The 26,632-nt window shown below is 48.0% G+C and overlaps 2 protein-coding genes across 9 annotated transcripts in view; one reads left to right on the top strand and one right to left on the bottom strand.

Moving 5' to 3' along the window:
* The window catches only part of LOC144151691 (uncharacterized), a 30,027-nt gene extending 24,512 nt beyond the window's left edge, over positions 1-5,515 (bottom strand). The window contains exons 1-6 of one of the 7 annotated variants that reach the window (XM_077682808.1): positions 5,131-5,515; positions 4,419-4,474; positions 3,673-3,737; positions 3,432-3,557; positions 2,298-2,345; positions 996-1,140 (exon numbers count right to left, since the gene is read on the bottom strand). In XM_077682808.1, coding sequence (XP_077538934.1) covers positions 996-1,140; positions 2,298-2,345; positions 3,432-3,557; positions 3,673-3,737; positions 4,419-4,474; positions 5,131-5,162 — 472 coding nt within the window. In that variant the 5' untranslated portion in view covers positions 5,163-5,515. The other 6 variants (XM_077682813.1, XM_077682812.1, XM_077682809.1 and 3 more) reach the window with 6 other exon arrangements.
* A 133-nt stretch (positions 5,516-5,648) lies between these two features.
* Oatp30b (Organic anion transporting polypeptide 30B) overlaps positions 5,649-26,632 on the top strand; it is a 260,754-nt gene continuing 239,770 nt past the window's right edge. For both annotated transcript variants that reach the window (XM_077682802.1, XM_077682801.1), the window contains exon 1: positions 5,649-5,909. The gene's annotated coding sequence lies outside the window, so the exon portion shown is untranslated. The remainder of the gene's footprint in view (positions 5,910-26,632) is intronic.

Raw genomic sequence — 26,632 nt, 5'->3', positions numbered from 1 at the left:
ACGATGCACGTTGAGTGAATTTCAAAAGAAAAGGTCGTTTTCAGTTCTCTTCGCGGCTGAATTTGTACGGCTACACTGCAGTGCACTGGGTTTGTCGCAACTCTATTGTTTAAGCTCAAAGTATCTACAAGAACAAGCCAGCTCTTATTCGTATTTGTTTCTCAGCCGAGATGCAAGAAAATAAAAAGGTACAAGTAGGCTGTAACTTGTAAATACTGCTACTTATATACAGACACTTTAAGCAATTTTCTCTGACGTAAGGGAACAATTAACGAAAGCCATGAAAACAATGATCTGATGAGGTTCGTGCAGCTTGTAGTAGCCATGTTTCGACTCACGTGGGCGCCGTATCAGCAGTTTTAAAAAGAACGCACGGGGTTGCATAGTTCCTTCTAAAGTTCGGTACGTAAGAAAAGAAAAGACAATGTCAAAACTCATTTGGTAACTTACGTCCAGCGGTTCTGTCACGTAGCGAGGCGCTATCCCTTTGCGGTTGCGGCGCGCAAACGTTAAAGCCACAGCTAAACGCTATACTAAAACTCTCTAATGTCAGACTTGCGGACAAGACACGAAAACTTACGAATAGCTTACGACACGAATAGCTTACAACACGAATAGCTTACGCCGCAACATTCATCAGCGAAGCACACTCTCCTGACAGATACAAGTGGCGTGGCACTAACAGAACTTTGTGCCATCCATCTGCTGAGCCATCAGTAGAGTAAGCCAGCAAAGGAAATTTGGCAAGCTGTCTTATGCTATTCTGGTTTTCCTCTTACAGTTTGCTGAATTAACTAAAAAAAAAAAAAAAAGAAAAAAAGAAGAAGAAGAAAGCTGCAAAAATGGAAAGCATGTTAAAACGACGCTGAAGAATGAGTGCTGTGCTGACAGAGTTTTGAGAACTAGTGCCAAGACTGGTGCAAGGCTGTATAATTTACCAGACAAAAAAAGAAAGAAAGACGAAAAGGAAAACAAAGTGGGGAGAGAAAACTTGCCGGCTGGGACTGCTGGCCGGCTGCCACTGGTGCCGTTTGTCGTTTCACCGGTTGACGGCCCCACATCTTCGCCGCGGGCGGCACGGATAGTCCGGATGAGCTCTTCGTGCTTCTCCTTCCAGTTGGTCCGCGCCTTCGGCTTGGCCTGCACGACCAAATTGACATTTGTAAACTTTCGTATTTCAAACAGCCCTGGCCCGCCGCTGTACTGTAGAAAGAGCACAGCAGGTAAAAAAACAACAACAACAAAAAAAAGGGAAACAACAAAACTAAAAAGAAAAAAAAAACAAAGAAAAGAGGAGAAAGGAGAAAAGAACTAAGTAAGGCCTCTCTTCAATCAGCTGTTGCACGATACGAAGTAGGAGCGGAATGTGCTACTGCGGCGCTATCCCAGCACATTATGATATAAGGTACAAATAGGTGTTCAAGCCTGATCAATGTAGGCACTGAGAGTAAACACCCTGAATTTCATGGTGCAGTTGTGGTAAACCTCTTTTGGAAGGAAAAAAAAAAAGGCTATTTTAGTTTCGTGGACCAGAAATGCCTCCTCGAATGCTAGTACCATTTGCAATGACGTGGCATTGTGACAGTCGGCTCATTACATAATGTAAAAACATTTGACGACGTTGGCGAGTTTGGAGGAAACCAGTAACCATATCAGTTCGTGCCAGAAATTTCAAGTGCATTTTTGTAGCTTCAGCTATAGAAATGTAAAATGCGGTTCTACCTGAAAGCCTCGCCCTCCCTTGCTAAAGCCTTTTTCACAAGCTTTTGTTTCATAGCAAGGAATTTTTCTGGTTCTCAAGTAACCTGCTAAAGGTGCTTGGTGGGCTTATGTGCTTCGACATTTGAAGAAATATCTTAAAAAGAAAATAAACTTGTCTAGGCGGGTCATACCAATAAGAGGTGCAAATACCATCAGGACTCACTGCTGTGGCTTTTTTTGTTTCCCATTTTTGTCTCCCTTTCAGGTTTAAAGTGAGAACTAGAGACGGTGTCATCACACAAAGAAAAGCAAATTTTTTTGCTGATTGATAACAGTCGTTCCTTTTTAAAAAGCTGCCTTTGCTAAACATAAGCATTTGTAGAAAACAAAACCAAACATGAATGTTGTTATCACCTAAAAGTAGGCTCGCTCATGACTCCGCCATCAGCTCGATTGGATATCTCTTTCTATCTTAGATAAGGTAACCTGTTATGCTGTCAAGATTGTCAGCTTTCACGCACTTTTCTCCAGCCAACTTTTAAAAAAATGCACACACATGCAGTTTTCCATGGTCAGAAGCCAGCCCTTGGACTGACCTGTCGTTGTTTTCTTGTGTATGGCTGCTTCCCTCCACTCGGGGACCTCTGATTTTGTGTCCGAGCCGAGAATAAACAGGATAAAGCGAGAGGTGCAAATACATGGGGATGTGGGAAAGTTTCCCCTGCCAACTGTACTTTCCCTCAATTTGTCGAATGCCTGACACTCCCATTTTCTCTAAATCTTTGGTGCAGCTTATACTTTAGTTAAATCTAAATAAACTTTTCTTTACTTTTCTTTCCATGGTGTTATGGGTGTAGCCATAAGAGCCAAAAAAGTCCGCACAATACCAAGTTAAAAAAAGTGACTAGAGCGCAAGATTTGTTAGTTTGTTACTAATATGTGCTAAACTTTGCTCAGGCCTTCATTTATTTTGTCTAGTGATGCTTGCAAAAACTATGCACAAGCACTTTTTAGCTCATTTGAAACACAGTGCTTCTCTTCTGAGTTAAAAGCAAGTCTAAATGTTTAACATGGTGTGGAACCCAGATGGAGCAGGTAAGTCAAGGAAGGCCAACTAACGTCATACCTGATTTGATGACAAATTCATTGCTTGACAGCATGCTCCTGTATCAGCTGTAACATCGTGTCAACATGTTTCAGCTTTTTGTTGGCATGTAAAGTAATGATCTTGGTCGAAATTGAAAGAACTGTATCCTCAAATGTGCAGCAGATCATATTTTATACACTTGAAATTGCATCATTAGCCATATTTAGATTCTGCACAGAAACAATTAGCATCTGTACAGCTTTCTGGGCACTCCAAATGCTCACTACATAGGAAGCTAGCAAACTTTAATTTTGGAGTGCACGTTAAGCTGAACCCTGTCTATGGGTCTCACCGTGATGGAGACCTAAGGATTAATTGGGGCCTGAGGTTTTTGAACAAGCACTGGAACCTTACACCGATGTCATTTCTATATTTCACTTCTATTAATTCATAAGCAGCTGCTGCATTCATCGATCATCTCAGATACCCATTCGAACGAATACGTGTCTAACCGGTTTCCTGACAAAATGAAAGGACTGGTGTGGCTGAATTGTCACGAAATTGCACTTTTACCAAAGATTTTGAAGCACAGTTTCCGACCTTTCAACATGTAGCAGCTATAAATATGTGATAACAATCTTACCTTTGGTGTGGGTGGTTTCTGCTTTGGTACGTTCTTGATCTCTGTCCCTTCAATCCTCTGCTTTGAAGAGTCAAAAACTTTACGCTGCTTGGCCTTTGCCTTCTGACATATTTGTTCATGCCGCAACTGAAACAAATGTTTCGACAATACATAGTTTAGTTTGGTGACTAAACGTTCACGTAAATGAGCTAGTGGCTCCTGGAACAAGACAGACGAACTGTTTTAGCATAGGTTCACGTACCAGAGCGTCGGGGCGGAATGTTCTTCCGCATATGGAACAGGGTGCTAGTGCTGATTGTGGGGGGCCTGTCAGAATTAATGGAGGAAGCATGTAAGTTGGTGCGCAAATCACATGGGCGTTGTACAAACACAATAAAAAATATACGCTAAACCCTCGACATCTTTATAACAAAGCCCTCAGATCAGGAAACTGACTTCATTATATGTTTCATTTGCTCTTTCTCCACTGTAGTTGGGATAGTGAAAAAGTTTAGCTAAAGTGAGAATTTGAATGAAACAATTTCGTTATAACGAGTGTTTTCTGCACGTGCACTTTGATGAATAAAAGTTTGCTGCATGTATGTGTGTGTGTGTGTGTATATATATATATATATATATATATATATATATATATATATATATATATATATATATATATATATATATATATATATATATATATATATATATATATATATATATATATATATATATATATATATAAGACAGAAAATAAGGGTTGGCAGCCAAGAAAAACCTCGGTTTTTCTTGACTGCCAACCCTTATTTTTTGTCTTATTTTCACGGAGCCCCTCATTTCCCATTTTCTGATTCGCTATATATATATATATATATGCGAGCGAGCGAGCGAATCAGAAAATGGGAAATGAGGGGCTCCGTGAAAATAAGACAAAAAATACAAATACAAAGTGCCATAATTTAATTTTCGCGCATGATTTCGCAATAATGAATCTCAGTGAGTACTTACCGACATCCTCCATGCTGCTGCTCGGCGTATCAGTCACATGCTGCACAGTGAAACAGCTGCAAGCAGCGGTCAACACAAAGGCATTACAATCGGCACTCCGCACATACAATTTGCTATCCAAGTCGCAGATTTCACAGCGAGATTGCACAGCGGGAGCCAAAAATGGTGCCACGCAAATCGATTTAAACGTACGGACGCGCAAATCGCGCATTCTCCCGGCAAGTTCTCCGTACGCGACGGAGAACGAGTGGCGATGACACAACGGGCAATATCCGAGGATTAGTGGCGCAGGCACGAACCCCCAGCAAACGCTCACGAGACCCACAGGCCGGTATGAGTGCAGAGAACTCGGCAAGCACGCACTTTCGGGACAACGCAGTCGCCTTCATGCGAAGGAGGCAAGGCCGAGTGAGAGGAGAGACATTCGCGAGCGAAATCAAGACGCCTGCCCATATAAGGGAAAGGATGGGCTAGCCCACACAGTACCTCGGTTAGTCCACACCCAACGAGCGAGATGCCAAACGGTACACGGGGGCTGCTGCCGACGGTGCCACACCGGTTCGGAAAACCTTGCGACGTGCAAGCAACATCCGTGGCGCACGCCGCAAACAATTCCTTGCAAGCAAATGCGTCCGCATCACCATGGCAACAGGACGGACAGGCAACGGAAAACACCGCCGCGGCAGGAGGAGGGAATGGGAGATCCTTTTACCTTGCGAGTCGCGCGAAATACACGTTGCACATCGCGGCGGCACCGCCAGCGCGAAAGCGATCAGAACTGACCTATAGTGGACACTCACGCCCGCTCCACCCGGCAGGAATTAGCTCTGCTCCCGAAAATTTGGGTTAGGAAAACTCGTCTCGGCGGACGGTGGCCGACGCACTCCACGGCGGGCCCTACGCGCTTTGTTTTTGCTTGCGGTATTTCATTTCAGCTAGCGTTTCTTGATCGCACTTTCTGCGGGCTCTGCCGTAACCTCTTCGTGAACGCGATCTAGCTCTTGTGCGCAGAAATAATATTTAAGCTTGTAACCTTAAGCTAAGGCACGATGAAAACCAATCTTCCGCGTTTTCATTTTTTTGCGCTTCTGAGAAACAGTGCCTTTGCGTTTTCGCGAAATGCCGAGAGACGGCGACACTAGTCACCCTTTGTGTTATAACTTCTTACTGCGGATTGTAGATGGCCCCACGGGTCTAGAGTGAATGTTTCTTTTGCTCCGTCCGTGACCTCTCACCGTAAACACAGCCGGAGGCGAGCTTTTCCGTATGTGAAAGGTTTTGAAAGCTCGGCTCGATGACTGTGTGTGTTGTCGTGGTGTGTGCGTGAGACTGACTGTGTGACCTGTGTTGTGCTTGGGAACTTGGATACTGCAATTTTTCGTGTTGCTGAAGTATTCTGCGCGCCCAGAGGTTACGAAAAACCCCCGAGGATTACCATTCGTCAGCGAAGACCGCGACTCGCAGTGAAAAAGGCTCGTAAATCTGTTTCAGGTAAGTGAAAGAATCGCGGTTCTGTCACTCGTGGTGCCGCCAAAAGCAACCGGGGTTCTGTTTTATTAATGCGCTTGAACGTCCAACAATGAAGCGTAGGGAAGTCTGGCATTGTTTTGACCGGGTTCGTTTCCAAACAAAGGCCCAGCTGTTCTGTTGCTGAGGCTTTGATGGCCGTGATTCTAGGTCACTACATTGCGCGTCAATGTTCCCTTTTTAAGACGACATTTCGAAATTTTCTTTTCGGGATTTCGAAGCCCTCCTCTGGCGAGCCGTCAAGAGACGTAAACATTCGTCTAAATGCCTTCCGCATTCCGAATACTGCTTTGAATTTTCGTGTACAACCTCGCAAGACTGATGTTGGTGGGCTTGAATTCAGTACTCCACTGACATAGAAAAGCAGACTTCTTTTCTATGAGTAACGAGGCTTTGGTATCGTGACAGACAGCTCGCGGTTAGACTGCACTGTCTTGATGTGTGGCTCGACTATCGTCTGGCCTCGCATGCCGTCAGCGCCTCTGAACAGCTGAGTCGCTGATCTGCTGGTGCAATCGATTGACCCTGTAGGCAGTCTCGCTCTCTTCGGGTGGCCCACGCGATAGCATGACAGAAATAATAGTTTTGTCCTTGCCTCGCTGTTCACAGGGCTAAATAAAAAGTGTGGTCACAGAAGAAAAAAAAAAATAACAGACATTTAGGGCTTTCGACACCAGCTAAGGTGCTGTGTGAGAATAAAGTATAAAAAACTGAGGCGTGAATGGACCCACTAGTGAAGTTCTTAGGGGAATGTCAGTCCATCTTTTGGACCAAAAGGAAACATGGAAGGTTGCGAAATATGCGTAATTCTTGTTCGCACTTGGCGCGCTGCTAGGGACGGCCCTGACAGAGCGCCAGGTGTGATTTCATTGTTCGCTGCAAGTATTTATCCTGACCTTAATTCTGTTGCCTCCGCTGATTCCTTATTAAACAGGTTGCCCGCACGTACAAATAGTAGTGTTGTAGGTTTTGCTTAAAGAGGCCGTGAAGACGAAATACAAGTTTGCTTCATAGCAACACTGCTTTGGCACGATAACAATCATACCGATTTTATCGCGAACTTCGAAAAAAATAACGGAGATATTAAAGAAAACAGTGGCGGCTCACAAGCCGCATTCCGGCAACTTTTCAGTGACGTCACAATATCTTGTTTGTGCGTGGCGGCCGCCGACTGAACCATCGCTAATGGCACGTTCACACTTGCGACAAAGCGACGCGATTGCTTTTGTCGCTTGGTCTCGACCAATTTTTTGTCGCCGCGACAGAAATCGCGTCGCGTTTGTCGCAAGTGTGAACGGGCCTTTAGACACATGACTGGACGATTGTGGTGGAGCCTCTGGTTCCGTTTGATCGCATCACTTGAATGCTAACGCTCAGTTAACACACTGAAAATTGTGAATTTAGTGCTGTCCCGGGTGACGCCACTATAGCGCGAAATTCAAGTTTTTCAATATTTCTTGCCTTTCTTCGGTTAAAAAAACGACTTTCCTGGCTGTAATGGAGCCGAGTAGGTAGGTACAGTAGGATAGTTCTTAAACAAAGTTGTGTTTTGTCTTCATGGCCCCTTTAAAAATTAAACACATTCTGGCGCATTTTCGAACACGCAAGTAAACACAACTACGCATCAAGAACATCAGGTTCAAGGCGTCATACCGGCAGCGCATGTTCATTTATGGGAAATGGCTCGAAAATGTTATAAGCTCTGACGCCGACCATTTCACAGCTGTCATAGTTACTGCTACAAGTGTTCGACACCGGTAACAACGGCGAATCAGATATGCCTAATTGTATCACTTTCTTCTGTACGCGGCAATGCAGACTCGGTCGCAGTGACAAATTTAAACTGAAGTTTGGTTCGCGGCTGTTTGCAACGTAGTTCGGTTGTGCCGTTCTCGTGATGACTCATTATTGCTAAAAAATTGGCGCAGCTTGCATTAGTGGTGCAAAGCTGAAGAAACAGCAGAGCTGCAGGCGGCCCCTCTCTCCCTTCGTCGGAGACCCGGCTGTTGCATTTACGTGGATTTCCGAACTTTCCGCTGGAAGTTCTTTCTCCATGACTGGCAGGTCCGGATCGTTTTGTCCGCCGGCTTTCACTTCTCTCCCAAAGTGGACCGCGTTAGCGCGCGCTAGAACCCGCGGCAACCGGCTTCGCGAACTCGGCGTCTGTGCTGCACACTTGAGGCTCGAACGCACGTGAACTGGCGAGGAGAACAGTACGCAAGAGATCGCGCCGCGGACGCTGGGCAGAGTGTTCTAGAAGGTCGAGGTGGCCGACGCCGGGCGCTCCTCACGAGAAGCACGCTCACGTGCTCTCGGTACTTTTTTCTTTGTGTCTTTTTCTAGTAACGCTCGAGGGCGCGAAAAGAAAAGCTCGAACAATTCTGCTGTTTAAATTTTGGGAGCGCAATGGCCTTGTCATTAGAAACTGCCGCAGTAACCGCCTGTGGTGCCAATCATCGTCTGCGCCGCATCAGAGGTGATTAGATCACATTTTACATAACTTAACCTTACTTTATATTGGGACGAGCAAATATTACGGTAGAACTATTATCCTGCCGATGGGTTGCTGCTGCTTTGTATTTGGGCTGCTGCGGGGCGATTCTATTAATAATGTTTTCCGCGAGAGCCATCACTGGAGAGACCGGTGCTACGATTGTGGCGGCTTGTGGCGAGTTGCCTTACAGGTCGTAATCACGCTTTATGGGTGCATATTCGTGTTTATTGTTGTGCAGCATAATCCGATAGCCTCGGGCCTTTTCTTACCTCTTGCTTGCCCAATACACTGGTTAAGTGTCCCCCCCCCCCCCAAAAAAAAAATAAAAATAAAAAAATTATGCACGTCATTCGTCATGTCCAAACAGGATTATGTGCGCCGCGTTTTGTTTCTATTTCCTTTTAGTGTCTTAAAGGGGGGTTAGGTGTTAATATTTACGCTGTCGAGGGGAACTGAACTTGACGTCGTAAGGTCCCAAGCAAACACCGGACGTCCGACGGCCGTCCGCCGTACGTCCATTCCGGCTCTAGCGGAACTCCGAATGACGTCCGTTGGACGTCTGGTTTTAACACTTCCGTATGTCCAGTCGGACGTCCGAAATTGGCTGTATTTTGGATGTTCAGTAAAAATTTCCAGAATTACATAACGAGAAGCTAATGTTCTTACAACGAATAGTAACAGTACACCGCGCAAGGCTAACGCACTACCGGGGGGGGGGGGGGGGTAAAGAGAATTTATTATAACCCACATGTCAAGGCGCAGCGACTAGTGATAACAGCGCTGCCCTAAGTACAGAAAATTATCCAATCAGTTTTCATGTAACGTGGTCATTCTACACACTGCGCAAAAATGTTTGGCGTGACCGGCCAGACAGCATACATGAACACAGTGAACTTGATTCACATGTTTCGTTAGCGTTTCTCAATTCTTATATATCCTTCCCCAAAGAGATAATCGTTGGACTTGGTGAAGTGCTTCAAAAAAATTAAAAAATAAGGCTTAATATTAGAAATATGCAGATGAAACTTACAACCTACAAGCCAGGGTGTTGATGCACAAAATATTTTTAATTGAAAAGCACAGTAGCTTTTTCGTTTTTGCTTTTATATTCAATTTACGGTATTATTTGATGCTATAGTAACTTTTACGTCCGTTGAAGGATGTCATTCGGTCTTGTACGTCCGTTTCTGGATGTCCACTGTACGTCCAAACATGGACGTACATTGGCCGTCCAAACTGGGCCTTGGATGTCCGGCTGTATTTCGGACGTCCAACGGACGTCCGTGGTTGCTTGGGGTATTGCATGCGAGCTGAAAGGAGCATTGACATCCCACGTGCATTTTCCGTGGACAGTAAACAATGCAATCAGTATTTTTTGGTTGTCCGTTTAGGAATTCGGCAAGACCACTGCTTTTCTTGCTGCGCCTTTTCCCCTACTCCTTATTTCTGCGTTTGGCCCCACTGCTGTGCAAAATGGTGCTCAGAGCATGTGCAAAAAAGAGCGCTAGAATAGCGGCGGGAAGTGGCTCGCGCTGTATTCGTTTGAATTCTTTGCGACGTAGCACATTTTATATACAATTGGGCGCATGTGTGTATAGGCTTTAAAATGCTGCCGCTGCTATAAAGTAGGACATCATCCGAAGACAATCTATCATCCGGGTTTGCAAGTTATGAGCCCTACATATTCGCTCTACCGGGTGCGCGATATATTTGAGAAAGCTATTCCTGCCATGCACACCAGCAGCCTCATCATATAAGCCTAGGCGTGCGGCTTCTTGTTCGTCGACCCCTCATCATTTATACTGCGCAGTTTGTTCAAAGATGGAAGTGTACAAGTTGAAGCGGGAAGCGAAACGCCATGCAGTCCTCGTCACCCTGGCCGCGCACCACTGCGATTTGGAAATTGCCGCCTTTCTTAAAGTAGCGAGGTCGTTTCTTTAGAAGGTGCTGATGGAACCTGATGTGTTGTGGCGGTGACGTGGCATGTGTAGCGAAAAGGAAAAAGCACAGTCAGCGGTCGGACTCATCAGAACCCCTTAATTGCTCCGGCGGTGGTGTTATCCGTTGTCCGCATGCCGCCACACGTTTTTCGCAGGACTGTTTTAGCAGTCCGTCCGTTCCGTCGTGAACGTTGTAACCGTGTTGACCGGGACCCGTCTGGGCACTTGGGCATTCGTCGCGGTAGGGGGATTAGTTCCACGGGCCGGCCTTCGCCATGTCCGCGCCTCCTCGCCCTTCCTCCTCGCCTTTCCGTGCGCACAGGCGCAGACGGGTCCCGGTAAACCCTGTAGCAACGTACACGACGGAACGGACGGACTGCTAAAACTCTCTAATACTGCCAGTTACGTGGCTGTGCTTGCCACCGTTTTAAAAGCAATGGGTAGAGAGTGTTTCTAAAGCAAGACCATGTGTCTTTCAGCAAGGTTCGGCTCCTGTCCACATCGCCTGCGTCATCCAGTAACGGCATGGCTGACAACTTCTGCGACCCCGTCACTCCCAACTTGTGGCCTCCTAGGTCTCCAGATTTAAATCCGCTCGACTATTATGTCAGGCGTCGTTGAGAGAGAGGCCAACAAAGGGCCGCATAATACAAAAGACTCGCTGAAGGCCGCCATTTCTAACCCAATGGCCAACATCTCTAAGGAGCACCTGATCCGTGCATGCAGCCGTTTGCGAAGCCGAATGGAATCCCTTATTGCTGCCGGTGGCGGATACAATTATGGAAATAAACCACAAGAGAAGTACTTCAAAAGGTTCGGTGAAAATATGTCCGATTTTGCTGGAGATAATTTGTTGTGCCTGACGCCAACATCCGGTTCTCAAATACCTCGCGCACACGTTACTCGCGTTAGAGAGAATATTCCTTTAATAAGCGAATGCCGTGTGTAAACAACCAAAAGGCCACGCCCGAATTCAGTCTTAACACAGCGTAGTTACAACAATGACAAATAAGCCTTTTGTAATGTCAAACGCGCCTGAAATGCATTGAAAACTACCGTTGTTGACACGTTCCTGACAAGGGGGAGCTAACTCAAGGAGTAGATGTATCGTCGATAGCAAACAAACAGCGATGATCGCTAACCGCATCATGCCATGTGTAAAAGGAGCTTCAGAGGTGATCTCGGGTGCACCTAAGAAGCCACAAATTGTACTAAAGTGTGAAGACAGGCTAGTTGGCTCATATTGAAGACAAAAAACAGCGCAAAGAAACGACACGTAAGACGAGAAAAAGATAAACACGGGCGCTGACTGACAACTGAAGCCATATCGCGCTGTCTATACCAGCACTTCGACGCACTCAACCGCTGCAATGGGTTTTTATACTCTGACACGCTATGCGCGCGGATAAGAAATCGGGCGGCACGCTTCCATTTTTGTTACCGGAGCCCTCCAAAATTAGTTGCACACACAGTTTGAGGCGCACACTTTACAAATGTCGTAAATGTCAAAAGTTTCATACTTTCATAGTCCTCCATGAAGTTGGCGGTTCTAGCTGAGGGTCGAGACGTGCTCACGGGCGCGGGAGTGTTTCCGTCTCACGGAGCCGTCGTTCTTTGCTTGACCCTCACGAGTGCGACTGCTACATTGCCAGTGTTACGTTCCATATTCGGGTACAATGCTCGGCATTCGTTCTGTGTGCACGACACAACTTTGTTTTTGTTTGAAAGAGCTAGCCTTTGGTAGCTCACTCAGCTTCGTTCCGGCCACGAAAGAGGTGCTTTGAAGCAAAAAGAAAAACGCAAGAAATATCGCCAAAGTTTCAAATTTTGCCCTACAGTGACGCAATATGGGTACCGCTGACGCGCCAACACCAGAAAAAAAATCGGGGAAGCTTGCTCTCACGCGCAAGACTTGAATGGCGAAGCTGTAGGTGAGCATTGGCGGACACACGGTTAAGTTTCAGTGTTTATTTTTCGTAGTTCTAGTCGTCGTCGTCATCGTATGCGTCGGAAGAATGCGTCGTCGTCATATGCGTGTAGACGCTAGCCGTGCTGCGAGGAGACGACGACGAGCCAAGATCCCGATACTAAGCATGCGCACGACGACACGAGGAGTAGCGGCTCTTTTCTTTCTCTATGCTTCCACTAGCAGGTGGTGCGACGAGCCCCCGCACGAATGGCTCTTCTTCTACGACACTGAGGCATGCGCACGACGACACGAGGAGCGGCTCTTCTACGAACGAACCGCGCAGCGCACGCTATCACGTGTCTTTCCGTTGTGGAGTGGGTATTGCGACAGCTGCGCAGTAGCGTTCCTTCAACGCCGAACTTACGGCCAGTAACATCTGCTCCGCTGTTAAAACTAGTTATTAGTCAGGTCAGATTGTGGGGTTGAACGCACTGAAGCTACGCATGCGCTAACACAGTTACCAGTTGTTACCTGCACGGATAAATTGGTCGCAGTAACGCAGTTGGCGCAGGACCGGGGTAATTGGAGATTAATGGGAGAGGCCTTTGCCCTGCAGTGGGCTTAGAAAGGCTGGTGATGGTGATGATGATGACCTGCACGTTAGCATTCAACTGATACAAACTTTTCTTGGCGGTTTTGGCAGGCGGCCGCCATTCGCACGAATAAGATGTGCTCTCGCCGGAAAGTGACTGTGGAGTTGCCACATGCTTTATTTAATATCTTCATTTTTTGTTCGAAATTTGCGAAAAAATATTACAATCGTTACAAAGCAGTGTTTTTAATGAAACCAACTTGTATTTTGTCTTCATGGCCCATTCAGCCAGTTTTTATGAGTGTTTAGCAGAACTCCTTGCTGGGCAAGGTATTCCCAATAGAAGACATTGTTTCATCGAAGTAGTAGTAGTAAAGTCATTTACAGGGAAGGGACGGCCGGTTGGCCAGAGGGGGGTAATGGGAATAACAGGGAGGGAGGATTAACACTTCTTGAATCTTCAAGGGCAGTGCAGGTAACTTCAAAGGACCGAGTGGGTTTTAGGCTCCGGCTCACACTACTCGAGCCAGACCGCTCTCAGGGGAAAAAATTGGCCGCGCATCTGCTCCTTTCGTTGCAAATGCCGTCAAAAGACGATAGTCTTTATCGGCTTTTGCGAAGTAAATCCCCCCTTCGCTTTCCCGCTCACCTCTCATGTTGTTCCTCTTGCGTCGCGCTCAACCCAAGGTAAAGAGGCCAAAGGTTTGCTTAAATCATCTTATATTTCCCGCGTTCAACTGCTCCAAACCGGGTGTCTCGATGCCAACGCTGCCGTACGGTGAAGACACGCGTGAATCGAGGCGCCCTACTTCAACGTTTATAGAACCGCGTTTCCCTACTCCACGTGCGTTGCAAGCAGAACGTGGAACCTATCTAGTGGAACCTTGCGTAACTGTTGCCGATTGATTTCTTAAAATGGCGCCAGAAGCTATAGTGGCGCGGGCGACAGCAGGCGACGGCGGAGTGAATTCTTTTTCTGCAGTTGATGAAGTATTTAATTTCGCAAAAGTAAAGCATGTTTGATTTTTTTATAAAGGAACACTGCAAATATCACTTCTGTATTGATTTGTTGTCTCATATTTGCGTAGTGTCTTGTTCTTCTTCAACAATGTTGACAAGTATGAACACTACACCGGACATAGACGGATAGATTTAGCTGTGACTATATAAGACTATTGCTCAGGTATTGTTTTGCTTTGGCCGGGTAGCTGAATCGAGTCACAGACATACAGATGGACAGACAGACAGACATACAGACAGACCAAAATTTCTGGGTTTAAGTAGCCCAAGAAAGACTATCGTCTTTAAATGTGCCTAGCGCGGCGAGGAATGGGGGTCATGGTATGGGGGATTATCACTGAAGAAAAAAATAATTCCCAACAGAGGTAAGGCAAGCGGCGATGCATTCCTCGTGATCGCTTCTTTCTTTTCCTTTCCTTTTCTTTTCTTTTCTTTTTCTTTTTTGCAAGAGACTGAGTTTCAAGAGGGGCGTCACGCAGCGCGGGTGGCTGAAACGATATTGTCCCTTGAGGTGATTTGCAGTGAAGCAGGCTGATACGCAGCCATTTTTCAGGATGTTAGAGTTCTCACCCCTGAATATGATATTTGGTCCGCTGTGTTAATGCAAAGTAAATAACAGGCGAAATGCACTTGCGAAAGAGAGGCCACATCTTTGCGGGGTCAATAAACTATTCCATTCCTCTTACTCCAAAGCACAGTGTTACAAAGCTTGAATGTCAATTGAAAACTGAAGCAGTCCACCTGCGAAACGTACTGTAACTCGCACGCAAATGTTTATATTGCGTACAGTAACGACAGGACGTACAGTTACGACAGGCTGTTACGATTGAGCCCGCCGTTGGGCTTCGTTTCAATACTCCTCGGCTGTGCGGCGAAGCCTCCACTACGTGCGCGTTTCAGACAAGCCCCACCGTGTCGGTGACTCATGTTTTCACGTCTCGACAAGCCCGGGTCAGACGCTTCGCTTTCGGCGCGTTTCTAACTTCGACGGTTACCGGCGAGGCACGTCTCAACGCGCCCCAAGGACACGAAAGCCCCGCGTTCGCAGCGGAGTCCTCCTCTCTCCCCTCTCAGACTCAGCGTGCGCCGCTACTACCGACTGCTCACGAACTCTGGAAAGAGTGTTGTGTGTGTCTGTGACGTTCGTGGCATGTGCACAATCTAGAGGGAACGCTGTTTTGACCGTTAGCGCTTTGGGTATAAATAGACCCCGCCCAAGCGCTGTAGTTTCATTCCTGTTTGAACAGTGAATGATTGCTGTCACTCTGCTTGAGTCCTGTACTGTTACCTCACCCATCGGGGTGTTGTTCTTTGGCTTCGGCTCACCTCTCGCTATGAAGTAAACAGTTACGTTAGCCTACGGCTTCTGGACTTATTCACGGCTGCAACAGCGGCTGGCCGCTCGCTTCACACCACGCTACCAAACGCATGTCGGAGGCTACGGAGCTCGGGTCGGCCTTCCCGTATGCAACAAGGCCTCACCAGAAAGCTGGTGAGCCTCGTCGTGACAGCGCTTTTCTGCAGACGATGCCTGCAAGCCGCGAACTTGTATCGTGTCACACGGGGTCGATAATGTCATTTTAGCTGGGAACGAAATTTTGAAGTAAAGTACCGAACAGCGGCGTCGTTTTGTTAATTAGGAAAGTCCGAAATAAACTCTAAAGCAAACCGTTTTTAATGGCGGATGCCGTTATGAGGGCCGAAACGCTTCTCTCGAGGCCTTTATTGCTGTATTTGTAAGGATGGGTAGGTTGCCGGGCGCTCTACCAAGCGGAGAGGAGAAAGCTCAGAGCGTGTTTGGTCACTTCGCGCGCGTGCACTCTTCGCGTGTTTACCAGTAGAACGGGAAGCGCGGCCGCACCTTAGGTGTCAGTCAGGCTGTTGAAACACCTTCTCAGTGGGCCGCTCGCTCATCATGCCACATCTGGATGATACTTTTTTAAAGGAAGGAAATTTTCACACACACACACACACACACACACACACACACACACACACACACACACACACACACACACACACACACACACACGCACACACGCACACACGCACGCACGCACGCACGCACGCACGCACGCACGCACGCAGTGCCTAGAATATACTGGCATATTCTAGGCATATTCTAGTGCCTAGAATATGCCAGTGTATTCTAGGCACTATAACATCTACTAGCTTGCACCGCGGGACACAAGTATTAGTCGTGATCGTGCGAATTGTGAATCGGGGTGACGGGTCGCTTGAAGTCCGTCGGGGCCTTTGCTCCATTGATCATGTGTTGAACTTGCAGGAGGGGTACAGCCCGCTCAAGTTTAGGGGTGGGGGGTGAGGAGATTTTTTGCAAACCACTGTAAGCCAGGTCCCTGCTGCGACTACGCGAGCCATTGTTTGCGTAGCCTTCTGTGCGGCACCTGCGTATTTATTAAACAAGAGGCGCAGCTGGCCCAAATGCACGCCTAAAAATAAAAGATAAGCACACACCGAGATAAGCTACCGTCTATAATAATACACAGCTGCTGCTGTGATATGAAGGTTGCTTCCGCTAAAGGCACGTCGTGGCTGAAATCACGGGAGGCGTTAGGGCAATCTGTCAGTCGGTGCACCGTTCTACTGCAGCGTTGCCAGATGGTGAAATGCGGCACCAGATTGTGAAAACCTGATGAAATTTTGGGGTTGCGGGTGTTGAAGTGCCGGTCCGGCTTCACCAGACAAAATCCGGTGAAAAGTGGCGAAAAAATTATGTGACTGCTCTATACCATGGTTTCTTTGCCGGAATAGAGGCTTTTTCCCCCTAAACACCAAGAGTATCCGAGAGCGACTCACATTATTGTACTGCACGCATATTCTAGCCTATTCGATAAGTATTTAGGGTTTTCACCACTCTTTTAAAGTATTCAAAACTCCAATGTGACGTTTTGCATTTCAATATTTTATCTTATGCAGGGCGTACCACTAGCATTATCTCTCTAATAAATTCCTCACTAATTTGTGACAGCTGCGAAAGCTTTCTATGGCATGTTGAATGTACAATAACAAGACAAGTGTTAAATCCTCACATTCCAACTTGAGATCAATTATATTTCGCCAGATCAATTGTTTGAACATCAACATTGGCGAAAAGCACAGCGAACGCAGCAACTTCCTGTGTGAGCATGCTCATAGAAAATGAGGTAAGTGCTCTATAAAGAGGCATTTCGACGGATATGAATACGAAATTTTGTTTCTCTTTCCCCAAAACATAAGTTGGTAATTTAATGCCAGAGATAATCCAGTCACTCCTTCTTTGAATTGTACAGCTAATCAAATCACTCCCTACGTGATACGATGTTTGCTATAGCATCAAAAACACCGTCTTCAAGGTTATGCTTTGGCGTACTGCATGGGCAAAAATTATGCAGGAGCAGAAAATACACTATAGCGGGCGCATTTTAGTGCTGGTGCAGTCTGGTGACATTTCGGTGAGGGGCGCTGGTGTTGAAGCCTCTTTATAATCTGATTGATTGTAGGGTTTAACGCGCCGACGCAACGCAGACGATGAGGCGCGCCGTAGTAGTGGAGGGCTCCGGGTTAATTTTGACCACCTGGGAATCTTTAACGAGCGCCGAAATTTCGGTCACACGGGCGTTTTTACTTTTCGCCTCCATCAGAAAAGCGGCCGCCGCGACCGGGAATCGAACCCGCGTCCTTGGACTCAGCAGCACAACGTTTTAGCCACTGAGCCACCACATCGGGTTCCCAGCCTGATGTTGTGGCTTCTGGTAGACTGCGGTGATTAAGAAAATTGATCGTCCTGATAATGTTAAAGGCAGATTGGGCGTGAGGTGTTAAGGAAAAGCAGAGCGCGTAATACATAGCGCAGCCTTTTGCGGGGCGGCCAGGAGTTTAAAAAAAACTGTGGTTGATTCCCCTGTCACAGCAATCAGTAAAACACGAAAGTGAAACGTGCAGCGAAATCTGCAGCTGAGCATGATTTGCGGGTCGACGGCTGTCTTGTGGGTGTGCTTGGCGAGCGACGTCCTGTTGGCCGGTCGCTTCGGCAAACGTGTACTGGCGTCATTTCCGTGACGGATATGACGTCAGTGAAATCTTACGGTATCGCGGCATAAAATACCTTCGTGTTAAAATATAAAACCCGAAAACGAACAACCCTAAGTATAACGTACTCTTTAGTACTAATGGTTGCTGCCCCGCAAGAAGATCCTGTGTGCAGGGGTGCGCCCTTTACAGGCCGCTAGCTCCGTTGTAGTGGCGTTACTTCCGTGACGGATATGACGTTAGCGAAATCTTCGTGTATCCGGGAATAAAACATTTTCGTGCTAAAAAGTTCGAACTGTCCGTGGCTAACACTGTGGTTAGGAGTGACAAGTGACGAAGAGCGCTGGCTGCCACGTTTGCAACCAGCAGAGTGACGAAAAGTCTGATCGAGACGTTGATGAAGGAATGGACAAGGAGCGTGGAGGGTACAGTGACAAGGAGTACAGAGGGCAACACCCTTGTCTATAACACCGGTTTCATACTTATAGCCTTATCTTGTCTCGGACGAAAAGTATTTGAAGAAAACTATTATGTCATTCTGAAGTCTTGACCATATATTTTGACGTCAACGTTTTTTGTGAAAAGTTTGAGTCCGCAGTTTTGAGAGGTAATCAGTTTGAAGTTGAACTCAGTGCTACAGACAAGGGTGTTGCGCACCGTACCATGACGCACCTTATAAGTTCACTTCCGCTTTCGTCTGGTGGTCACCCGTTCCGGTGGCCGAGTGGCTATGGCGTTGTGCTGCTGAGCCCAAAGACTCGGGTTGATTCCCGGCCGCGGAGGCCGCTTTTCTCATGGAGGCGAAAAGCGAAAACGCCCGTGTGCCGAGATTTCGGCGCACGTTAAAGATCCCCAGGTGGCCAAAAGATCCCAAGGTGGTGGATTGGACGCACTTCTAGCGAAGGTTTTGACGCCTTCTAGCTTTCGCGCTTCGCTCAACCTTCTTTGGGAATAGATGGTACTCTTTGTACATGACAAAGCCCGGTTACGTAAGGAAGTCCAGTGGCACACGAGATCTCCGATTGCCTGGTTCGTATGTTGCGGTCTTGTGACGTCATATTGAGGCTACGGGCGAGTTAGTTGCGGCTTCCTCAGCCCTTGCGAGGAGCGAGGAGCGTTGTCGCCTAACTACGTTCAGGTAAAAATTAGCATGTCGAGCGCTGGTCACGCAGCTTCAGAATTTCTGAACATAGAAAGGACCTGTCGGTGTTGTCGACGAGTTCGCGTTCCATTCCCGACAGCGGTATATGCTGTTGGCGTGCATGTGCGCGTTCAGCACGACGCGTGGCACATTCTTCGTCTAGGGGGAACTTTTCGTGCACTTCTAGCGCGTTGCCTATTCAGTAATGTGCCAATTAACTGCACACTCTACAGGATGCGCAGAAAAAGGCCGTCGAGGCCATCGAACCATTTATACCGACCCTCCATCTAGACTTTTAAAGGACATAGACTCCACTGTCAGTTAAAATTTTCCGTGTAGCCTAGCTGTATGGCTGGGCCATACGGCTGTGCTATTACGCGAGCACGCACGCAACAAACCATAGACTCGTCATAGCCGCTGTTATTGTCGACCAAAAGGACGAGTGCTGCTTTTGTTTTTCTTTTTGGATAGGCTTGTTTATTGTCCTCCAACTGTCTCTAGGTCACTGACATTTCTAAACCCATGCCCCCAAACATACGCCCTTTTTCGTTGCGTAAGTGAAACTTGCGCATCGCGCTCTTGGCCGATGTCGGCGCCCTTTCTGGGCGTGACTTTCGCACGTGTTCAGGGGGGATCCACACAACAAGCTCACAAATTGATATTCCGTTCGTCCGCGGCCTTTAATAGAATTGCTTGCTATCTCAAGCGGCCGAGAAACAGTGGTAGCAAGCAATTATATTTGTTTTTCCTTCCTCTTTCTGTTTGTTTCAGCTTTTAAGCGTCTTTTTTGTTGTTGTTGTTGCCAAGACAGCACGCGGCACAGGCGTGGAAAACGTGCCAAAGTGGAGGCCATAAATTGCTGCCGCACACGAACCGTTGTGGAAAGCGACGTGCACTAGGTGTGGCGAAATGGCGTCGGCCTAACCGGATCCCGGTGCGTGCTTGTAACGGGTAGCACGCGCGCAGTAGGCATTCGCCGCTGCCATCTCATATTTTCTCCCCGCACCGCGCTGTCAGCGAGAGCCTCCTCGGCTCGTCTTCCGAGATGCCGTGCCCGAGAGGTGGTTCTTTCCTCGCAACCCCTTCTTCTCCCCCGTCACGCCTAGCCGCACCCTTGGCGGGGGTCCAAGCGTCGTCGCCCCGTGCCCGAAGTGGCTCGAGTCGGATGGCCACCGCGGCGCGGTCGTTGACGCTGCCTGTTTGCGCGCCGGCGTCGTCACGTGTGTTGCGAGCCGCACAAGTTTACAGGGCGGCACGGGAAGCATGCAGGGGTGCGGGCACGAGAAGTCGTGTTTGGCAATCAACTGGTGAGGATTGCGGGGGCTGTATTCGTGAAGCCGTTTTCGTAGACGTCGAGTGTGATACCGGCCACGTTGCAGAAGTCCTTTGTGTATCCAGCCTTAGACATCGTAGCCTTAAAGTGCATTTCCTCTAGCTTATATGAAAGCCATCGTTTTAAATCCTGGGGTAACCGCGAGGAATTTTTGAGTAAACACGAGGAAATAATTTTAATTTCGCTCTAAAATTTCTGAATCCTGAAGGGTGGCCCCTTGCGGCGTCTGAACGTGACACGACGTTACGGTCCAAACCAGGGAGGAAGTTTTAGTATAACCTCCTTGGTCCAAAACGCCGTCGGTTTCAACGCGTGATTCAAGAACCGCATAAAGGAACAGGAAATGTTACAGATTATTGTTATATAACATGGGACATGTTTTTAAACACCTGTTTTCATCTCACGTACAGTTAAAAGCATGTTGCCGCATGGTTTCCTGTCATGGTTGCCAGCATTCCTCTTGGCGGAACACGTATGGCTGGTATATCTAAAAATTGCGATCTCCAAAGTTCTAGGGCGCAATCAGCAAAACCGTTTCGGATTAAGGTGCTTTAAGTGACGTCCTTTCATTTGAGGTACAGAAAATATATTCGACGAAAATAGGTTGTCTGTCCGACTTGAACCCTTTCAGCCTTGGTTTTTTTTTTTTATTTCAAGCAAAGCAATGCTTTTTGTGTGTTTTCCTAAATTTTGTGGTCCCATAAGCTCAGAAACAAAACAAAAATAGAGCTTAAAGTGCAAATATAAACATAGTTTTTAATGAGGCAATTAATTAAGACATTTGGCAATTAAAAATTGTATGTTATGCAGGGACATCCCTTTTGCATATTTTCCTAAACTTTATGACTACATGAACCTACAAACAAAAAGTAGCTTTGTAGTGCATGTATTTATAGATTTACAAGCTTTGGAATAAAACTCGGACCGCCGTTTTTTTTTTCAGCCTTAATGTCGTAATTTCGTCCTTACCGGAGCTCTTTCTTCTGTGTAGCGTGCAGCTTTACTATAATGACACAACAGTTATATCTATCGCGACAAGCATCATTGAAGAGCAATTCCGCCATAAACGAGCGGTTTTAGTTTCATTCTCTATGCGCTAGAAGAACTTTTATGTAGTGGCGTCACCTTCTTTGAGGGTCCGAGAAAGGGTGGCGACTGTTAAGTATACACTCTCAGTTCTCCGTCACGCGACTCGTGTGCGCATGCATCAGTCGTGTCCTGGGGCTGTAGAGGGATAACAGCTTTACTGCTCCCAGACGTTTTGCGCGAGTGCTTTACCGCCTACAAATCTTCGGTTGGTGGCCAAGTCGCATGACGGCTGTCTCTGTTTACCCATACGGCACTCGTCACCGCTTACCTCACGTGAGCGCTGGTATATACAGCTTTACGTTCGGTTCCGAAATATTCGGCGAGCGCACAAATCAAGTCTGGCGGAAAACCACAACAACAACAACAACAAAAATTCCCGCGCCTTCCCGCGAGGGGAACACGAGTAAATGCAGAGCATTGGGGCCTCAGGACTGGTTGAAGGCTGTGTTGCTTCCATCGCTTCTTCCGTGATGCTGGATTAGCAGACACGAGTAAACGTGGGCACGAGCGTCAACCAAGGAAGGAAGGAGCAACGCAGTGACTGAAGCACGAGCGACCGCTAGCGGCTTTATATTTGCAGCGCGCGCAGTAGAGGGAGAGCGGTACGGGGGGGAGAGCGCGCATGCGCAAGCAGCGCGCTCTTCTACGCCCCACCGCGCTGCTATCACGCACCTGTTACGCCGAGACACGGCCGGACTGGAGGAGCGGCGAGCATGCACTTTCATATGAAAGTGCGCGCCCGCCGCTCCTCCAGCCCGGCCGTGGCCGAGACCGCGACGGAGCGTTCCGGGGGTGACGAGCGAACGGGCTGACTACGACGCATGCGCGCACCTGCTGCGGACGCGGAGCTGTGGACGCCGTCCGACGCAGGAAGAGGCGAGGCTAAGAAATGCTCTGCATTTAAAACGAGGTTATTCAACTCCGAAGGTGGATGACCAGCGAAGCTTTTTAGCACACGACATCGAGGCGACGCGATGTCGAGGCGAGCCGAGAATTTAGAGGGAAGGTGCCACTGCGCATGCGCAGGGGTGGCAAAACTGGTTGTGCGCAAGCGCAGGTGTGCCGAGTACCGTACCAAGACCGGTTCTCCGCTCTGCTATAACTGTCTAATAGCGTGCTGCTTCAAGCGAAAAAAGGATGTGGCGCCTAATTATCGCGCACGAATGCCTGTCGAGGAGGCGCAATTCTATTGGCGGTGAGCGCGACCACAGGCGGCGCTGCGAAGCGCGTCTCCGTTAAAGGGGCACTGACACAAAATTTTGAAGGCGAGATAACTTCGGAGATAGATTGGTGGGAACACATATACATCATCTGCAAAATATCAGCGGCTAATACAGCCTAGAACATATTTAAAATCAATTTTAAAGTGTGCGAAACGCAACCGAGCAGCCAGCAGAGGACCACGCGCAATTGTAAATAAACAACATCCACACACGTCACGAGTTTGTGTTTGCCGCTTCCGCACTGCCGGCGCTTTTTGCCGGCTCGCCCGGCTCGCCGCTCCAATCGGAGGGCCGGAGGGCGGAGCTTCTGCTCTCGAGAACGAACGACCCGATCGTTGGCGGCGGAGGCGCCGTGATTTCGTCAGCTCATCGGGCAGTTGGCCACGACCGAAGTTCTACAGCGATTCCAGGCGCTCTGTTTCTATTACTGTTTATTACCATTGGATGCGAAAACGCGGCGGAGGCACGAAAAGCCCACTGAGCTAGCCGCACGGTCGCTGTGCAGGCGGCGGCCACGGCCGCGGCCGGTGCAGGTAGCTCGAGTGATAGCTTGTTACCGCTCCACGAAATTGTCCCCAAGTCCCGACCATGGTGGCTTACATGAGAAAGGAGTTAATGATGCGATGGCGGGTTGCATTAAAAATTGTCATCTGCACCGCTTACGAGAGCGGCACGCGAATATCCGCCGCAGTGCTAAGCCGAACACATCTGTAGGCGGACCTGTAGGCAGACCGGCCGGCTGCTCCCAGCGCGCGTCTTGCCACCCACCGTCTCGAGCGTCGCGCGTCGTTCTTTAGCCGCGGTAGCATTTGCACTTGCAGCGCCTGCGTCACATCCACGGTCGCTTTTTAATTAAGCGCCTCACGAGATCAGTACGTGGGGGCATTCGCAGAAACTGCCGTCGATGCGGATTCGACAGTGCTACGGCGGCTCTGCTCTGTGATATCCCTCCGACGGTCACGTGGTCAGCTTTGTTCACACAAAATCCACAAAATCCATCGTTTCGCGGCACTCGCTGAAACCGAAACTGCGACTGGCCGCATTGAAAATGCCTCTAATTAAACAACCGTCGCACGCTGAAGCAAATGAGGTTTCTACAGGTTATAAGTAGGTCACTAGCTACTTATCGCAACAAAAAAAACAAGATGCAAAATTTTTGTGTCAGTGCCCCTTTAAGGTCAATTTTAGGGACCTTAAAGGCGGCGAGATCTAAAGATGGCGCTACCTTAGTAATTTTAGGGACCTTACGTCGTAAGGTCCCTAAAATTACTAAGGTAGCGCCATCTTTAGATCTCGCCGCCTTTCGCCCTCGCCCGCGCTCCTCTCTTACTTCGTTTTTTGCCATTTTCTTTTTCGCCGGCGAACGCCGCGCGCCATTGGCCAAGGGAAAAGTCACGTGGTTTTGTTTTTTTTGCTCCGCGGCCGGGTCGCTTTGCCGATGCCTCGCCGGCTGGGATATTGCGCAACGCCGCCGCTGCGACGCCATTGCTGGCTTTCGAGCCACCGTCGCCACCGTGCTTCAGTACCGGCTTTATCGTAGGCGCCAGCTAATAGCAAAGTAAGAATTAGCTGCTCGTTTCGAAAAAATGTCGCACCGGTGTCGTTTTATGTTGCTTCTCGGTGCCGATGTTTTGTGCCTTAGGCAGCGCGAATATCGTCAGGCAGGGCACAAGACTTCGTTATTCCGTCCGGGAAACGCGACGCAGAAAGGAGAAAAGTTTGGTTGCATAGATTTGAACGGACATACTTCAGGCCGACGCTGCCATCACTCTTTTGCGAGGTAAGTTTCTGAATGCTTGTTCTTGCTCTGTTAAATTCTGCGCGAGCTTGAGCGGTCACTTACGAAGAAATGCATATTCCCTTCGCGACCGTCGTCCACGCTTTGTTCTGAGTAGGCATTGCGCGCAGCGCCGAGTTCGTCCCGTCGTAAGCTTTGGTTTGGATAAGAGGCCGTGTATTTGTCGTGTGCGCGCTTAACTTCCAGCATCAATATCAGCGGCGTAGCATGTTCAGTCAGTTGTCGTAAGGTTTTCGTGACGCGAGAATTGTTCACCTGAATTCATGCTTGTTTTGGCCGACGGGAGCTTGCGTCTGACCATGTATCGTGTGCGTTCCGAGTGCGTGTACGCTCTTTTTGGTGTGAAGTCATGTTTTGTGTGTTAGCTACCCGGGTGGTATTACAATCCCGTTGTTATGACATTGGAGTGATTTGCTGCGTAATATGGTCTTGGTCGGTGCGGCGCAAATTGAGGCTGTTGCGAGAGAAAAAAAATTGCGGCTAGGTAAAACAATTTAAGGCCAGCTAATATAGTGACCGCGCCGTTGACGTACGTTTGATGCGCAATTTCTGTTATCGCTTTATTAAATTCGCGCACGTTTGAATGAGCACTTCAAATGCATATTCGCACCGTAACGGCTGTACGCCCTTTCTTCCGTGTATGCACAGAGGAACGTTAATTACGACTTACGTTTGCATTACACGTGATGCCGTACATTTTCAGTGTGCTCGCTTACTTCATCTTAGTAGTCAATGGCGCAACGTATTCAGTCATTGCGGTTTGAACCAAAACACACTGGGCGACTATATTATTTTCAGCAGACGTATTTTTGTCCAGCAAAGCGCTTGCTAAACGGGTTTAGTGTAGCGAGTTGAGCGGACGCGGCACTGAGCAGATGCGCGAACACGAATTTGACCATGCTACGGTACAACAGTCACTAACTCCCTTCTGCAATGCATTATTGCCTATATTTGCGGAGTGTTTGTGGCGCATCTCAAACTCGGTGGCGACATTTTTTTCCCCTTCTCAATAGGATTATTTCACGGATCAATTTGAGCAACGGATATTGGAGAAGCTTGGCGTTAAAAAAACTAAACCCAAATGCCACTCCCAACATTTTTTCTCACGGGAAGCCACGTCAGCAGCACAAGCCACCTGCACGACGTCATTACGGACGTTTGTTCCAATAAAATATCTATTTGCTGGCACCAATTCATTTTTGTGATTTATTGTTTTCTCTTGATAATCATCGTGACATTGGTCCTCTTTCGAATTTCTTTCGGGTGTATCCCTGTGTTAGTGCAATGTACAAATCTGCCAGGATATATCCCAGCACAAAATAATTCTGTCCAGGCGCCTCCATAAATAACGGCTGTAAACGACCGCGCCCGGTGAAAAAACGTATTGCATGATTAATTAACTGCAGTAACTAGTTACATCATTTGTACGTAGAGGGACTCGATCTCTGGTTCGTATGAGAAATAAGAGGCCACAAATCTGTAATTTCAGTTTACCCGATCGATTGATCGCAGTCTTCTCTGGCGCGTATTCCCAGAATTACAAGTCTGCGTTTTTCACTAGGTTCGCACATGAACGTACGGCCGCGAGTGTAGTTTAGTGTATCCGGCTGCGAAGTCGGGGAAGCAGGGGCTTTTCACGTCGCTGTACGTGCACACACGCACAACAGCATGTGTATGTTTTTAGTCTACTCACAGCAGCCTATAACGACATGAAGGTGAAGGAAACATTTCTACAAAAACGGCAAAGCACTCTAAACTGCGCGGAATTAAGGTAGGATGTAGGTCGTTAGTAAAAGCGGGCGCAGAGTGAACGCCGCTGAGGATTCACAATTATCGCAAGAAAGGCGAGTGCAAGGACGCCAGCGCAGCGCTCGAACTACGGCATTTGCGAATGAAGCGCACTGTATACTGCCGCGAACCGTGCGCAAGACCTCTGTGCAGTGATCGCACGACCACAGTCACGCGAATGCAAGAACGGAACTACCGTAACAGAGCAGTTTGAAATGTCCACGCTCGATCCTTTCGCATTCACGAGCTATCCTGAGGTGTTACAGAATGCCGCACACGTAAACAAAAACCGCGCTGTGCGTATGCGCCAGCGGCATACGCCCCGCAA

The sequence above is a fragment of the Haemaphysalis longicornis genome, unplaced genomic scaffold (genome assembly GCF_048455015.1).
Source record: "Haemaphysalis longicornis isolate Haplotype H1 unplaced genomic scaffold, Haemaphysalis longicornis Haplotype H1 scaffold_9, whole genome shotgun sequence".
Taxonomy (NCBI): domain Eukaryota; kingdom Metazoa; phylum Arthropoda; class Arachnida; order Ixodida; family Ixodidae; genus Haemaphysalis; species Haemaphysalis longicornis.
Note: the sequence above shows the minus strand (reverse complement) of the source record. Positions and strands in the feature narration are given on the sequence as shown.